A 15,916-nucleotide genomic window follows, 5' to 3' on the forward strand; every position below is an offset into this window, starting at 1 on the left:
CACCCGGGCGGACGACTTCTGCGCCGGCGCGCCGAGCCGCGCAGTTGGTCAAAAAGTAGCGCTTGTTGACACTGTACACGCGTCAGTCGTACAGTTCGCCTTCTTGGATTTCCATCCCTCGTTTCTTCTTTTGAAACGTGGCTTTTTATGATTCGAGAGAAATTCACGTATGTTCTTGCATTCCTTTGTCGAGGAAGAGAGAGAAGACGCGAAAGGAAACAAAGTGGGACAGTCAGGAGAGGGGAGGAATCCATCCGCCATGAACAGAGGAGAGAGAGAGAGAGAGAGAGAGAGGGATGAGTGAGTGATTAGAGAGACAGTGGCAGAGATAGGGCCAGAGTTTGGTGCATAAATTCGAGCTTTTCGTGGACGACACGATCCGACTCTGCCGCGTCTCTCCCTCTCGCTTGGGTCTCTTCCATGAAACACTGCCTCTGCTGCTCTGGATGGAGATGGGAGAGCAGCAGTACGGCTTGCCTGATCTACGTCAATTACTGGCGGGGAAAACCCATTTCCCGGCTCTTCCCCGCGTCGGGGAGCCCTTCCACGGTGGCCGGAATCTGGACACCTCCCACCATTACGAGATGATGATGATGGGCGACGCTTTGCCTCACCAGCGAATGGATTTCCTGTCGGAGTCGTCGTCCCACTCGGCCTTTGATGAGGCTGGCCTTTGGGACGGAGGTAATGGGAGATGGCCTAGACAGGAAACCCTCACTCTTCTCGAAATCAGGTCGCGGCTGGATGCCAGGTTCAAAGAAGCAAATCAGAAAGGGCCACTGTGGGATGAGGTTGCGAGGTAGAGAATAGAGACACTTAACTCTCCCTCCCTTTTCACCTTTCCCTTTTGCTTTCACCCTTTTTCACTGCCATTTATCGTATTCAGTTTCTTTGCGGTTTCTAGTACACTCCTCTCGCTGTCTACCTCTCTCTTTCTTGCGGGAAGAGACTCACTGTTGTCTGGTTCTGCGCCTGGAAATTGACTCTCTCTTTTTGTGTTCCATCTTTTATGCTCAGGGAGGAGGAAATGACCGGTATTGTTTAAGTCAGTAGAAGACCCTAATCCTTCTCATTTCTACTTTCTAGTGTTTTTTGGTGCTCGTTTTGCTTCAAAATATAACCCCTCTTTCACGTCTATTACAGGCTGCGTGTACACTTGAATTAGGATTACGAACCCTTGAACGCTTTTTACTTCTTGTTCCATTGAAATCTTCTGGTGCACTTCCAGAGGAGAAAGATGTGCTGATTTTTCTACCTGTGTCAGAAACGATCGAAGTTCTTTAAACGTTTTAAGCTGAAACGAAAAAAACATAAAACTGGGGAAGAGATTAAGTTAATTTAGTTTGTTTTGAGTTGTCTGAGAAGTGAGAATGAAACCCTGACTGGCTCGAGTTCGATTACAGATGAGCACTTATCTTTCTTTATCTTCTCCTTTACCACTGATCTTCTGCAACACATTCTTGAGCTACATGAGCTTAAGTTGCAGGATTACGTATACGGTTCTTCTGTTTCAATACCATGAGATTCCTTTGGAACTAATTATTGATCATATATTACAAGTTATTTTTTCCAGTTTCGTGGCAGCACATGGCAGGCTTCAGTTTACTACTTTACTGAGCGATCCACGTCTATGTTTTGCTTGTTTTATAGTTGAAGGTGACAAGACCTTAAGAACATGACAGAATTCAGATTTTAAATAACTCTTACACACCAACGCCCATGTTTCTTTTACTAGTTTTGTGATAGAATGTGACAGATTCTGGAAATTACATGTAGACCTGTCTTTCATGCTTGCCTTGTTTCTGGATATCGACGACCACTTAATTTGAAGCAGGCCCAAGTGTCTGTTTTTCTTTCTCTTCTTCTTCCCTTTTTTCTTCTCTTCTCTCTGTGTTTATCCTTTCATTCATTTCATGCGTGAAGAACTGGCCTGCCGGTTTGATGGTCTCACTGTTCAAACAAATTATAAAAGTGGCTCGAGTACCAATAGATCAGACAGGGAAACTTGCTTTAGCTCATGGTTTCTTACGTAACAGAGTCATATCTTTCGACATAATTCTAATTCTCTTTTTGGTTATTTCAAATGTACAGTGAGTAAATCAATCTTCTGTTGTTTCAGGATTATGGCCGAAGAACATGGGTACCACAGGAGTGGGAAGAAGTGCAGAGAAAAATTTGAGAACTTGTACAAATATTATAAGAAGACCAAGGAAGGAAAAGCAGGGAGACAAGACGGAAAGCACTACAGATTTTTCAGGCAATTAGAAGCTCTGTATGGAGAGAACAGTAACCAAAACCTAGAAACTAACCATGCCAGTAACAATAAGCAATGTGCCCGAGTTAGTAACCCTTGCACCACCCCAGCAAACCAAGAAGCCTTTCCAGTTCAGAAGTTGTCCGAGAGCCTCAGCTTGTCCAATTCCTCCCAGTTTGATTCTTCATCCTCAGAAGATGCGGAGAAGAACTCTAGCACTCCTGCCTGCAATGAAAATAATTCTTCATTCGCTAACAAGAAAGATCAGAAAAATCTCAAGAGGGGCCGAAAGAGCTGGAAATCCAAGATAAGGGAGTTCATCGACTTGCAAATGAAGAAGTTCTTGGAGATTCAGGAAGCTTGGTTAGACAAAATGTTGACAAGCCTCGAAAAGAAAGAGCAGGAGAGGATGTTGCGAGAGGAAGAATGGAGGAAGCAAGTAGCCGAACGGTTTGAAAGAGAACAGAAGCTCTGGGCAAACGAACGAGCATGGGTCCAGGCTCGTGACATCGCTCTAATGGAGGCCTTGCAGAGGATTTGTGGGAAAGAACTGAAGGTTCCTTCTCCAGAGGAGCTCACTGCCCTGGATCTGCACGAGGACGAAGATAAAGAAATTGAGAACGACAGTGAAATGTTAGAGAGTGCGACGAATATTAACAAACAATGGCCCGAAGCGGAGATCTTGAGCTTGATGAGACTGAGAAGCATCATGGAGACTAGGTTTCAAGAAGGTGGATACACCAAGAATGCGCTGTGGGAAGAGATATCTGCGAAGATGAGCTGTTTAGGATACGATCGGAGTGCAAAGAGGTGCAAAGAGAAATGGGAGAAGACCCACAAGTATTTAAGGAAAAATAAGGAATGTAATAAGAAACGCAAGGAGAACTCTAAAACCTGTCCTTACTTCCAGCACCTTGAGTCTCTGTACATCCATGGAGGTGGGATCAACGCCCATGAGAGTGATGAGCAAAGACCTGAGACTCTGGCACTTCAACCCAGCGAGGGGGAAGGCCCCTCGCCCTCTAATTCCATAGCTGGCTCAATCTTAAACGATCACTGCTTGAATTTTCTGATGAGTGATCAAGGTGATAACTTGTGGGAGAACTATGTCATGAAAATTAACAAGGGAGAGCAGGGTTTGTAGGAGAAGTAGAAGAGGTTTCCTCTTAGTTCATTTACCAAGATATTAGAGATGTAAAGGCTGGAGATTGACTTTCTGCTAGCATGAGACCAGAAACCCTTTCTCTTCACAAGTTTGTGCTTAAAAAAGTAGCTGACAGAATATTTTTTTCTTTGTAGTTCTAATGCATCTTGGTTGGTTGTGAGGAAATAATTAGCAGACTTTGAAACAGGTTTTGGAGTTACTGAGCCAAGGTAAATGGTATGGGAGTTGGAAGGTGGAAATCACCCAAACCTGGGCAACTCTTCCTTGTCAAAGCTTTGTGTTTCTTCCAGTTCGGGATGAATGCTGAGCAGATAACAGGCTTTCTTCGTATGCTTCATCTCTTCTGCTTCACTGTGCTTCTGCTTTTCATTCACCCCTAGATATCCGTGCGTTTCAGATTATAACATCCTGCAAGAACCTTTCCCACAATTTTTAATATAGTGCCAAGTTTGGTAATTAATATTCAAATAGGACTATCCCAGATGATGTATTTTAATAAATAGAATCACTTGAATGCAGAATTATTTCTAAATATGGTGCAGACTTCAATTGTCGTGACACCTTTGAAGCTCACGCCTAAGGTCGCCATTGAGACATTTTTTGAACCTATTTAAAGTAATTACCTCATCTTCTATAACAAAACACCTCATTTGGAATTCATCGAATTGGGCTATGCACTCGACGACGAACTTACTCTCCTACCGAAGATTGTGCCACCAATCAAAGAGTGATCCTATAGGAGGGAGGAAGATATTTGGCTTGTAGCTTGAATTTTATTTCCTCCCAATGGGTAATAGGCGATTCATGTCTCTTTGCAATATCCTTCTTGACATTTTCCCATAAAATATGAACAGTGCTTATCAATTTCATGTTTGCAAATCTGACATTCTTATCCTCAGATGAATTGTACCACTCAAAAAATTTGTCTATCTCGCCAACCCCACCTGGAGAACACTCATGGATCCAAACGACCATCAAATGTAGGAGCTTCGATCTTTATGTGTTAAGTAACTTGTCATCATGCCCCTCTTGACACGGAATAAAAGAAGTATGGTTCTTAATAGGAAGTAACACTTGTGGGCGAGTTACAACAAACTCCTCATGCTTGAGACAACATCTAGAGGACTTTTTCCTTTCGAGGATCGGATTTTAGGGCCGTGAATCAATAATTGGTGGTACCTAATTATTCTAGGATTTACTTGGGTGTGTCATCTAGGGGTGGCTTCGAACCGAGTCAGGTCGCTAGCAGCTCGAGTTCGTTATCTATCGAGCTCAAGCATTGAAATTGGCTCGTTTACCTTAACAAGCCGAGCTCGACCGAAGACAGGTTCGGTTCGTCGACTCGCGAGCTGGTTCGAGGTGAGTCGGGATCGGGAGCGGGTGCAGGATCGAGAGCGAGGGGTACCACCCCCCCCCCCCCAAATCACCGCTGAGCCCCTCCCGTCAGCTGTTGTCACCGCCGTCGCAGTTGTTCGCCATTTCTATCGCCCTCGCAGCTGATCGCTGGCCACCTCTGTGGTCGTCCTTTCGATTTCTTCCTCTCCTTGTCGTCGCTTCTGTTTCCGTCGCCGTCGCTTTCGTCATTGCCACTTCCATCACCACCGCCTCCGTCGTAGCCGTCATCCCCAACGACAGGTCGTCCCCGGCACCGTAACCCCCTTCCCTCCGAGTCGTCTCGATGGAAAACCAGAACCTACGTTCAAGGGAGAAATAATATCCCCCCTCCCCCGCGCGAAGATGATTTCGCACGTGTGAGATCATAAAATAAAAATAATTTTTTTTTCCTTAAACTCTCTTCCTCATAGCTCTCGAAAAAATTAAAAATAAATTTTATAGAAATAAGTTTCTATAAACTATTAGTATCTCATGTTTTTTTAAACATTTTTCTAATTGAAAATTTTTATTAAAAATCATATAATCATATAGTTTTTCCTAGAATATAAAATTTCATCTAGGGGCACTAAGGAGGCCATAATTTCAAAAATTACAAAACAAGCTAAATAACAATTGGAGTAAAAAAGATTAATATTGGTGCATTTTAATCCATTATTGAAATTAAATCTTGAACCTCTCCTATGATTATATTTTTTTAAAAATGTATGCGTAATTTTATATATAATTTATTTAAAGTCACCCCTACGTGCGAGATCATAAACAAAAAAAAAAAAACTCTTTGTCCCTTCCTCATGGCTGAAAAGATATTTTAGTAGAAATACGTTTTTAGAGACTATTAGTGGTTTTTTCAATAAATGTTGAAAAGACATTTTTAGTAGAAATATAGGGACCATTAGTGCCTCATATTTTTTTAATTATAAATTCTTTTTAAAAAATCAAATAATTTTCTAAGTAAGATTTTCTTGCCAAGATGGGTTAGAAAACCATATAGAAAAATTTTGAATAAGTATTTGACAGTTGATAATATAATACTTTTGAGTATGAGGCAATTTTTATAGTAATTTTGTGTTTGACATTTTATGTGATTAAAAAATTATCGATAAGTATAATAATATATTAGATTAATTATTAATTTTTATTTATTTCTTTAGAAAAGGCAATAAGAGGTCCATTTAACTCTCCTAAGAAAAATTTAAAATATTTCTTGTAATTTTCTAGTAAGGATTTTATTTAAAGGATTTATAGTTTTTATTTGGGTGATTGAAATTGATAGTGATATTTCATTTAATTTTGTTGTGTTTGATTATCGTATGGAGTTTATTTATAATGTTATGCAGTGTATGGAGTGTTTAGACTATTTTATGGAGTGTATAAACAATTTCATGGAGTGTTTATGGAATGTTTATGCAGGTATTATGTATATTGATTATGCCCAATTTCAAGTAGAGGTCATGCCGAATTTTATACAGGTATTATATATATATATAAATTATGCTCAATTTTAAGTAGAGGTTATGCCCAATTTTATGTAAAATGTATGCATAATTATATATACATTTTATTTGATATATATTTTTTGAAATGTTTTAAATGTATATTGAGGCTCGAACTCATTGGGCTCGAGCTCGATAACAATTTTAGGCTCGAGACGAGGCTCGACTTGAAATATTTAAATAAAGCTCGACTCGAATATAAACAGGCTTGGACTCGGCTCAGCTCCATGCCGCCCCTAGTGTCATCCTTCTTGTCTACAACGGAGGATGAATCAATGCACATCTACATCCGAATTCTAACAAACTCAATACACTTTAGTAGTTTATTTACTTTTTTTTTTTTTTTTTCTACTATCTACTCCCGAAGGTTCAAATCATTAAAATTGCAAAACAAGAGTATAAAACAAGTAAAGTTAACACCAAAGAGTGATTGCACAAGTGTACCACGGTCAAAAAAGAGATTTTTTTTTAGAAGAAGAATGTACATTGGTTGAAGTTGATTAGACAATGTACATGAGGTAGAACAACATGGCAGTACTGACACGAGCAAACAGACAAAACCCTTGAGCACGAGTGTTTTTTTTTACATGTGCGAACTTGCACGTGCAGACATGCGTGTGGAACGATTGCGCATCGTCCTCTCTATCTGGCGCATCTCTTCAATTTTCGGGGACGAGTTTATGTTTGTCAGTGCAGGACGGCAGCTGGCATGCTCCGGGGTGGTGTGGCGAATCGCAATTGTCAAAATCGACAACGAGATGTCGGTGATGACGACACGACAACGACTAGTTTTGGCTGGCGTGACATTCTGCAGCGGCACTGGTGGCGGTTTGCAAGTGATTCCTTCTGGAAATGGCGACAGACGCTTGAGATAGGGGCTGGAAATTTGTCGTCGTCGACGACTGAAAGGAAGATGGGACAGACGAGAGGGACAATGAACCGGTGTCGACAAAGGTCGATTCGCCGTTTCAAAAGAAGATGAAAAAAAATCGAAGCTTGTCCTTGGATTCTCTACGATGTCGTCCCAAAGGCAAAATCAGGACTCTTTGGTATGTTTGAACTAAAGCGACATAAGAGGAGAAAGACGAAACAGTGGCTTCAGTAGTGGATTTGGGACTATTCACCAATGCGACCGATGCGAGAAGGTGATCGTTAAGCTCTGAGACCAAACTAATGTAACACGATTAAACTAATTAAACGTACCAAGTAATTCAGATGCGATCTCACGGCTCCATACTGGAAATTGAAAGACTAAAAGTCAAGGGGGTAAGTTGCAAATTCTTCATTCATGATTCATCGTTCCTAACCAACTCTTAAAAACAAAAATAAATAAATTAAAAATTATTATGGTAGAATCCGACCACATTGGGTTCTTTCCTTCATTAGAGAAGGAGAGGGCCAAACAAAAGAGGACAGACATGCCTTCCCAAATACTTCTAATAACATTTATACTGGAGAAACTGAGTTACATCGTAAGCCTCACCTTTATGTAACAAAACTTATTTTTCCTCAGAGAACAACCAAAGTCCAAATCAAAAGGCAACAGGAGAGTTTGACCTCTCTCGCTATATCACTGGTACTGATACAGAAAGAGAAAAGAAAAACTACTCAGTACTTGTAATCCTTGACATGCAGACTCTCAGATACCCCTTCGCCCACGGCAGCATCTCCCTTGTATTTGCCCAAAGTTGCCTCCGAGTTTGCTTTGCAGCGGGAGAGGAACGCTGCCCGGGCCTTCTCGAAATTTTCCTCCTTGCCTGCCCAGGTCTTGAGCGTGCTCTGTTGTAGAGCTCGTCCGAACGAGAATGACAAGCTCCATGGCTTCTTCCCCTGGTATTGGTTCATCGCGTTCAAGTTCAAGGTTGCTTCCTCCTCACTCTGACCGCCGGACAAGAACACGATAGCAGGGACTGCAGCAGGAACTGTCCTCTGAAGTGTACGCACAGTGGACTCCGCCACCGCCTCAGGGGTCACCTTCTTAGCGTCAGAACCTGGAGTAACCATGTTGGGCTTCAAGAGGGTACCCTCCAAGAGCACCTTGTGGTCGTTAAGGGCCTTGTAGCACGCAGCAAGGACGCGCTCAGTGACTTCGGCACTACGGTCAATGTCATGTGGTCCATCGACCAAGATCTCAGGCTCGACAATTGGAACCAGACCGTTCTCCTGGCAAATGATTGCATAGCGAGCCAATCCATTGGCGTTCTCGTTGATTGCAAGCTGAGAAGGTTCATGTGGCCCAATCTTCAGGACAGCCCTCCACTTGGCAAAGCGAGCTCCAGCAGCATAGTACTGCTGGCACCGCTGGGCAAGACCATCGTGGCCTTGGGTGGTGGTCTCGCCGTTGGTACCGGCAAGTTCAACAGTCCCCTTGTCGACCTTGATACCAGGGAGGACTCCACCTTCTTTCAAGACATCTACAAAAGGCTTGCCTGAGGCAGTTTTCTGGTACAGTGTTTCCTCGAAGAGGATCACACCACTGAGGTAGTCAAGAGCACCAGGAGTGCAGAAGAGGAGCTCACGGAGGGTCCTGCGGTTAGATTCGACGTTCTCTACATTGATGCTGGCAAGGCGCTTGCCAATAGTGCCCGTAGATTCATCAGCAGCAAGAATACCCTTGCCCGGAGTGCCAATGTAGGCAGCATTCTTAATGAGTTCGTCTGCAAGGAAAGAACACTAAGAAAGTCAGCTAGCTGTGATATGCACTATATGATGTAAAAAATGTCTAGAAGAAGATGGAGATCAGAATATCTCCTAGACTCATTCAACCACAGGAAAGATTAAGAAAATTGCATCTGTACAAGGGCACCGAGTAGACAGAAAACCGCTTGTGTTGGCGAAAGGAGGCAAAAAATAGATAATTCTCTGGAAAAGCTCCAATATAGTTAAATATTAGAAGAGTTCTGAAACGCAAAATTTCCCACCCCTGATTCAAGAGATATTTTTGACACAGAAAACAGAAAAAAAAACTAAAAACCAAAACGACTTCCCAATCAATTTCAGATTTCTCATAAAAATTGAAGAAATACTGTTACAGGATAGGAATGCAGAGCAATGGAAGGAGAAATATTATAATCTTCTTCCAGGGGCGTTTAGAGATGTTTCGTATCACACAAATATAATGAACCGTCAATTCCGCACAAGATCATCAAAACACAATTCTACTAAAAGTGAATTGGATTAGACTAAGCTTCTTGGTTGCAGGAGCCTAGAGTAGAATATTGAAAGTACACTCATGAACAACCGTTCGCCATATCGTTTTCATCAGTCAAAATTATATCCAAAAATTGCTGGTCCAACGAAAAGCATCCAAAGAATTCATACACTGCTAAGGTTCCCCGATGCACCAATCAAACATCCGACCTTGGATCCACCTAGAAATCCATACCTCACATACTAGCAACGTATCCATATTTATAGTAAATAGTTGTAAGCAAACAGGATTACACAAATGATGGCCAATAATTAGAATCGAAAGATGCAAAATAACCATCTTTTGGAAGGCTTAAAACATCTTTCTTAAAGATCCGGATGCCAGAGAAAGAGAACTTGCGCAAGGCAGAACAAGATGAGCCAGCCGCAAAAATTAAAACAAAATAAGATATGATAAAGTGCTTCATGCCTCGTTTTCATTCCATGGGTGACTTACAGGCTCTGATCCCTTATTCATTAGAAGAAAAAAAAAAAAAAAGGGCGGAGGAGAGGGCATACTCAGAAGAACGAAAAGGATCGCCTTTCATGAAACAAAAGAAAAATCAAATGGGTTGAAATAACATATCTACTGAAATATCCCTAAAACATCTTAAGATCGTAAGCGACCTTCATAAAAGTTCAAAGAAAACAAACATCATGCGACATAAACAGATTTCCGTCTCAAGCCTGCAGATCCAATTTTGAGTAGATGTCTAATGCTTAAAACATCACAGTTAATACATGGTATAACATTCACGAAGAATTGGACCCATACAAGATCTCATAACCGATCCAAGAATGAAAAACAGACATAAAAAAAAGAAGAAAAGTCAGTATACCAGCGTATTTTCCACGGTAAGCCGACATCCTCCCCTGCCACAGATCTCCAGAGAACAAAAGAAGAGACTAGAAATGGAATAGCAGAGCTCGATGAACAACGAAAAGGCAGGTTGCTGAAGGGCTTTTAAAGGGGCGAAAGAGCCTCCGGGAGCAGAGAAGCGTAGAAGAGTGGCATCGAAAATGTCGTCATCTGTAAGGAGTAGGGGGCTCCACATGAAGCGTTTTTTGGTGAGAAAACCGCCATCGTCTCAATAATTCCACATCCGATATCGACTTGGGCCATTGGTGATGTTAGGCCCATTTAGGTCCCAGTTAGGGTGGGGGCTGCAAAAAGTAATCAATCGTAGCCGTTAGCAGTTTGCAATTAGGAGTCAGATAAAGCAACCAAAAGTATAAAAAGTAAGCACTTGAAGAAGGGGAATTAGGTTGATGATGGGCTTAAAACTGGGCCGGGTATTTTAGGCAAATGAAGAAAGGGAAGCTAAAAATCGAAAGAAAAGAAAAACGGTGAAAACCGGGAAAGAAATAGAAAGAAGAAAGCAGCGCCACAGGTTTTGGTGGTTGAATCGCGAGTAAAAACAGGGGGCGGGTTTTGTAAACGCTAATAAAAAAACCGGTGGCTCGCTATTTACCAGAGCGACCAACCCGAGGGCGAACTAACAGGGACCAGGCTGGTTGGCTGAGCCAAACTGGTGGCGACAGCTGGTTACGTAAAGTCGAGTCACGCGATAGGATCAGGGTGCACGCCTGCTTTTCTAGGTTGGCCCGTTTTCTTGTCCTCCTTTTTTCTGGCTTTTAGGTGACCGCTCAAAGAGTCAAATTCACATTCAATCTTAATTTCTTATTTACATCATTGACTTAAATAACCATTATACAAAATATACATGGAAGAATTTAAGTAATTAACGGGATTACCCCAATCACCGGATTTACAGAATATTACATGATTTCTCTTTAAGGAAAAAAATCTCTAAGTAAATCTTAACACTCCCCCTCAAGTTGGTGCATAGATATCACGTATGCCCAACTTGTCAAGACATTTGTTAAAAGCTCGATAAGACACTGCCTTGGTTAGCACATCGGCAAGTTGATCCTTAGATCGAACATGAGGGACTTCAATGATTCTTGCTTCTAACTTTTCTTTAATAAAGTGTCTATCAACTTCAACATGTTTAGTTCTATCATGCTGGATTGGGTTGTGAGCAATATCACATGCGGCCTTATTGTCACAATATAATTTCATAGGACTTGTCTGCTCAATATGTAGTTCTTGTATCAAATTTTTGATCCATAATAATTCACATATTGCCTTGGCCATTCCCCTGTATTCAGCTTCAGCTGAAGATCTAGCCACCACCTCTTGTTTCTTACTTCTCCAAGTGACCAAATTTCCACCTACAAATGTAAAGTATCCAGAGGTAGATCGTCAATCTTCTATTGACCCAGCCCAATCGGCATCGGTATAACCTTCAATTTTCAAGTCACCTCCCTTTTTAAATAAAATTCCTTTTCCTAGAGATGATTTCAGGTAGCGTAGGATACGGTTGACGACATTCATATATTCTTCACTTGGAGAGTGCATAAATTGACTAACCACACTTAGTACATAAGCTAAGTCTGGTCAGGTATGTGCAAGATACATTAACCTCCCAACTAGTCTCTGATAACGCTCCTTGTTAGCAGGAACTTGATCTGAATGTATTCCAAGTTTCAGATTTTCTTCCATAGGAGTACTGACTGGACTACATGCTGTCATACCAGTTTCCTTCAATAAATCCAAAGCATATTTTCGTTGAGATAGAAAAATTCCTTCCTTAGATCTGGATACTTCAATGCCAAGAAAATATTTTAAGTAGCCAAGATCCTTCATTTCAAATTCTCTAGCAAGACGATTTTGCAAAGATTTCTTTTCTTCTGGATCATTCCCAGTTACTATCATATCATCAACATATACAATAAGAATTGTGATGCCCTCCTTGTTATATTTCAGGAAGAGAGTATGATTTGAGTTACTTTGCTTGTATCTGATAGATTTCATAAAATTCGTGAACCTTCCAAACCACGCCCTCGGGGACTGCTTCAAACCATATAGGGATTTCCTCAGTTTACATACTTGTTTGCCTCCTTTGTTTTGCATAATGCATCCAGGAGGTAATTCCATATATACTTCTTATTGGAGATCTCCGTGTAAAAATGCATTTTTTACATCAAATTGATATAAGGGCCAATCAAGATTCACAGCTAGAGATAGTAGAATCCGAACGGTGTTGATTTTGGCCACTGGTGCGAATGTCTCCATATAATCGATCCCGTAGGTTTGAGTATATCCTTTAGCGACAAGCCTTGCTTTGAACCTTTCAATAGTGCCATCGGCTTTATATTTAATGGTAAATACCCACCTGCATCCAATTGGTGTCTTTCCTACAGGTAGGTCAACCACTTCCCATGTTGAATTCTTCTGAAGAGACCTCATTTCTTCATTCATGGCTTCTTTCCATTTAGAATCTTTCAAGGCTTCCTGCACACTATTAGGAATAGATATAGCAGATAATTGATTCACAAATACCTCATTTGCCTTTGACAATCTATGGTAAGACACAAAATTATGCATGGGATACTGAGATTTAGAGGTGAGAAGAGGTTCATAATTGACTCTAGGTTTTTCTCTTGTGGTTCGATGAGGTAACACTCTTAGTTGAGTTTCGGAACTTACCTGAGGTCCAGACATGGACTTGGACTCAGAAGGCAATTGATCCATTGGTACATTATGAAGGGGGGAAGATGGCGGCTGAGACTCTGGTTGTAAATCAAGGTAATAGAGTTTCCCCCTTCTAGTACCATACCCAATTGTCTTCTGAGTTTGGATATCCTTAAAAACACAAAGGTTAGGCCAAAAAACCACAATACAATGCAGAGTACGAGTTATTTGAGCAACCGATAATAGATTATAATTGAGGGTTGGAACAACTAATACAGAATCAAGACTCAGATTTTCAGTGAGAGTGATAGAACCTTCTCCAATAACGTGAGATGGAGTACCATTTGCTGTAGATACGATATGTTGTTCAGATAGTTTCATACTTTTAACATGAAGATTGTCAAAGGTCATATGATCGGTAGCACCAGAATCAATTATCCATTCACTATTTCTACTAGGAGTAGAAGTATTAAGAACCTTACCAGATGTAGCGATTAAGACTGATGCATCCTCAGTTGTGTGAGAGGTGGAAGGTTCTGCTACTACAACGGAAGCATGATTATTTGATTTGGAGTTCCTTTTGCGAGGCGCTTTTGTAGGGTCCCACCATTCTGGATACCCAATAAGTTCATAACATCGTTCCTTTGTATGCCCAGTCTCACCACAGTGAGTACAAATGCGCTTTGGTTTGGTTGTTCCATCCTCATAGCTACGATTCTGAGATCCTGATGTTCGATTTTGATAACTGTTAGGACCAGTTGGTCGAGCTGTTTTAGGCTTAGCTCGACGTGCTACCATTGCAGATGTCTCAACACGGTCAACTTCACTATTTAAAGTGGTTCTACGAACAGAGTCACGACGTACATAAGCATAAGCTTCTTCAAGATCCAATATCGGGTCTTTTCTGAGAATTTCACCACGGACTTGTTCGAATTCTGCATCCAATCCGTTTAAGAAAATATGAACGCGCAATCTATCAACGGATTTCCTATAAGTGATAACATCATCAAGATCTTTCATTATAGTCCTGTCACAATGATCAAGTTCTTGGAAAATTTCTACAAGATCACCATAATACGTTGATAAAGGACGAACAGTTTGTTTGGTGGAGAAAACTCTCTGATTCAATGAAAATAATTGTGATTCATCTGACCCATCATAGAAAGCTTTTTCCATAGCATTCCATATTTCGCGTGCGGTACGCAGCCGAATATAGCGCTTCATAATATCTGGTGACATAGAGGTTAACAACCACCCCTTGACTTTTTGATTTTCAGCATACCATTTCGCATAGGAGGCATCCGTTTCTTGTGGGAATGGTGTTTTTCCCATAATATATTCAAGTTTTTCTCGTCCCGCAATTTGCATCTCCATGATTTGGGACCATACATCATAGTTGACTTCGATAAGAGTGACACTGGTTGTAAAATCAGAGTGTTCGGATTGCACATGAATAATCGGTGTTAATTCCTTTGACATGATGAAAAGAAGGTCCGTAGAGTGGTCCGGTCTGGTCTGGTTCACAAAAAATAATATTGATCTGGTCCGATCCGTATACTGATTCGGTATGGTCCGATTCCCTTTCTAAAAAAAATAATAATCTTGGACCGGTCCGGTCTGGTCCGATCCCGGTTCGCTGGGCCGATCTTGGTTTGTCCGAGACCGGATCGCTCGGGCAGAAATACTATAACCACTTAAGTTCAAAAAACAAAAAATTTAAATTGGACCGGTTACTGTACCTCTTCTTCGTCGAGACGACGAAGTTTTCGTGTCTCGACAGTGCGTCTCCCCCTTCGCCGGCGTCAGCTCTGATGATATTCTGGAATACTGTCGTCGGTGAAGGTTCTGTTGAGGTCCGAGCAGTGGCTCGGCTACGATCGTCGGCGGCCTGCGGAACGTCCGAAGAGCGCTGTTTCGTGGCGAGTCGTCGGTCGGCGAAGCATCGGATGGAAAGGCCGAGCAGTGGCTGGGATACGGTCGTCGGCGGCTTGCGGAACGTCTCGACGAAGCTTTCTGATGGAAGATCGTCGGCGGCGGCCTGCGGAGCTTCTGAACAACTCTGTTTCGCGGCGAAACAAAGTTTAGATTACGGAACAGAGATTTTTCACTCTGTTCTTCGGCTACAACTACAGAATAGAGCTTTCGCTCTGCTCTTCGGCGACGAGAAGGAGAAGGAGATGATTCTCCTGCTCTGATACCAACTCGAAAATAATGATTCACATTCAATCTTAATTTCTCATTCACATCATCGGCTTAAATAGCCGTTATACAAAATATATATGAGATTACCCCAATCACCGGATTTACAGAATATTACATTATTTCTCCTTAATTAAAGAAATCTCTAAGTAAATCTCAATAATTGGTAGTAGCACGAAATTAGTAAAATTATAAAAAAGCGGCCATCTAATTTTATTTACTTGTGGTCCAGATCACTTAGAACTTCTACTTGACATTCTCTGAACGGGGGCCCTTTCACTGTACAGGCCAATCAATTTGGTGGGGCCACCCACGTGTACTTTCTCCATTGGATTCTGCCACAAACGTAATTTTACCCGGAGGAAAGGACATTCTTAGAAGGAGAATAAGGGACACGTGACACCTTTCTACTTATCTGCAAGGTTTCATCGCCGCTTTTTGAGGGAATCGTAAAACCAAACCGGCCACCTGTCCTTCCAAATCTCCCAAGTCTAATCCAGCTTTATCTGTTTTTCTTGTTGCCCTTTTTGTTTGCTTTATCACCGCAGCCAGCTGCCCTCAACCATTTCAGTTTGAGAGAGTCGTGTAGAAAGAAGAATTGTACAGAAGCCTTCTTCTTCGTGCTCATGAACGCCTAGACATGTCTAAGATAGCTCCTAGGAAGAAGAGAACGCAGAAAAACA

General features: G+C 41.6%; 3 protein-coding genes across 3 annotated transcripts; 1 reads left to right on the plus strand and 2 right to left on the minus strand.

Moving 5' to 3' along the window:
* Nucleotides 1-231: 231 nt before the first annotated feature.
* Nucleotides 232-3,546, plus strand: LOC137960022 (trihelix transcription factor PTL-like). Its single transcript, XM_068807473.1, has 2 exons — nucleotides 232-799; nucleotides 2,120-3,546. The coding sequence occupies exons 1-2, from the start codon at nucleotides 447-449 to the stop codon at nucleotides 3,396-3,398; spliced, it is 1,632 nt and encodes a 543-aa protein (XP_068663574.1). The 5' UTR covers nucleotides 232-446; the 3' UTR covers nucleotides 3,399-3,546.
* A 4,022-nt stretch (nucleotides 3,547-7,568) lies between these two features.
* Nucleotides 7,569-10,467, minus strand: LOC137958695 (fructose-bisphosphate aldolase 1, cytoplasmic). The gene is made up of 2 exons (XM_068805789.1): nucleotides 10,336-10,467; nucleotides 7,569-8,964 (listed from the first exon to the last, which is right to left on the minus strand). The coding sequence occupies exons 1-2, from the start codon at nucleotides 10,361-10,363 to the stop codon at nucleotides 7,916-7,918; spliced, it is 1,077 nt and encodes a 358-aa protein (XP_068661890.1). The 5' UTR covers nucleotides 10,364-10,467; the 3' UTR covers nucleotides 7,569-7,915.
* An 863-nt stretch (nucleotides 10,468-11,330) lies between these two features.
* LOC137958560 (uncharacterized) lies at nucleotides 11,331-14,408 on the minus strand. Its single transcript, XM_068805621.1, has 5 exons — nucleotides 13,581-14,408; nucleotides 13,050-13,205; nucleotides 12,736-12,854; nucleotides 12,095-12,360; nucleotides 11,331-11,731 (listed from the first exon to the last, which is right to left on the minus strand). Exons 1-5 carry the CDS (start codon nucleotides 14,406-14,408, stop codon nucleotides 11,331-11,333), a joined length of 1,770 nt encoding a protein of 589 aa, XP_068661722.1.
* Nucleotides 14,409-15,916: the final 1,508 nt, after the last annotated feature.

This window comes from Aristolochia californica, unplaced genomic scaffold, assembly GCF_029961685.1.
Source record: "Aristolochia californica isolate CCGP_79_NKW_82.1479 unplaced genomic scaffold, dmAriCali1.0.hap1 SCAF_3, whole genome shotgun sequence".
In the NCBI taxonomy this organism is placed as follows: Eukaryota; Viridiplantae; Streptophyta; class Magnoliopsida; order Piperales; family Aristolochiaceae; genus Aristolochia; species Aristolochia californica.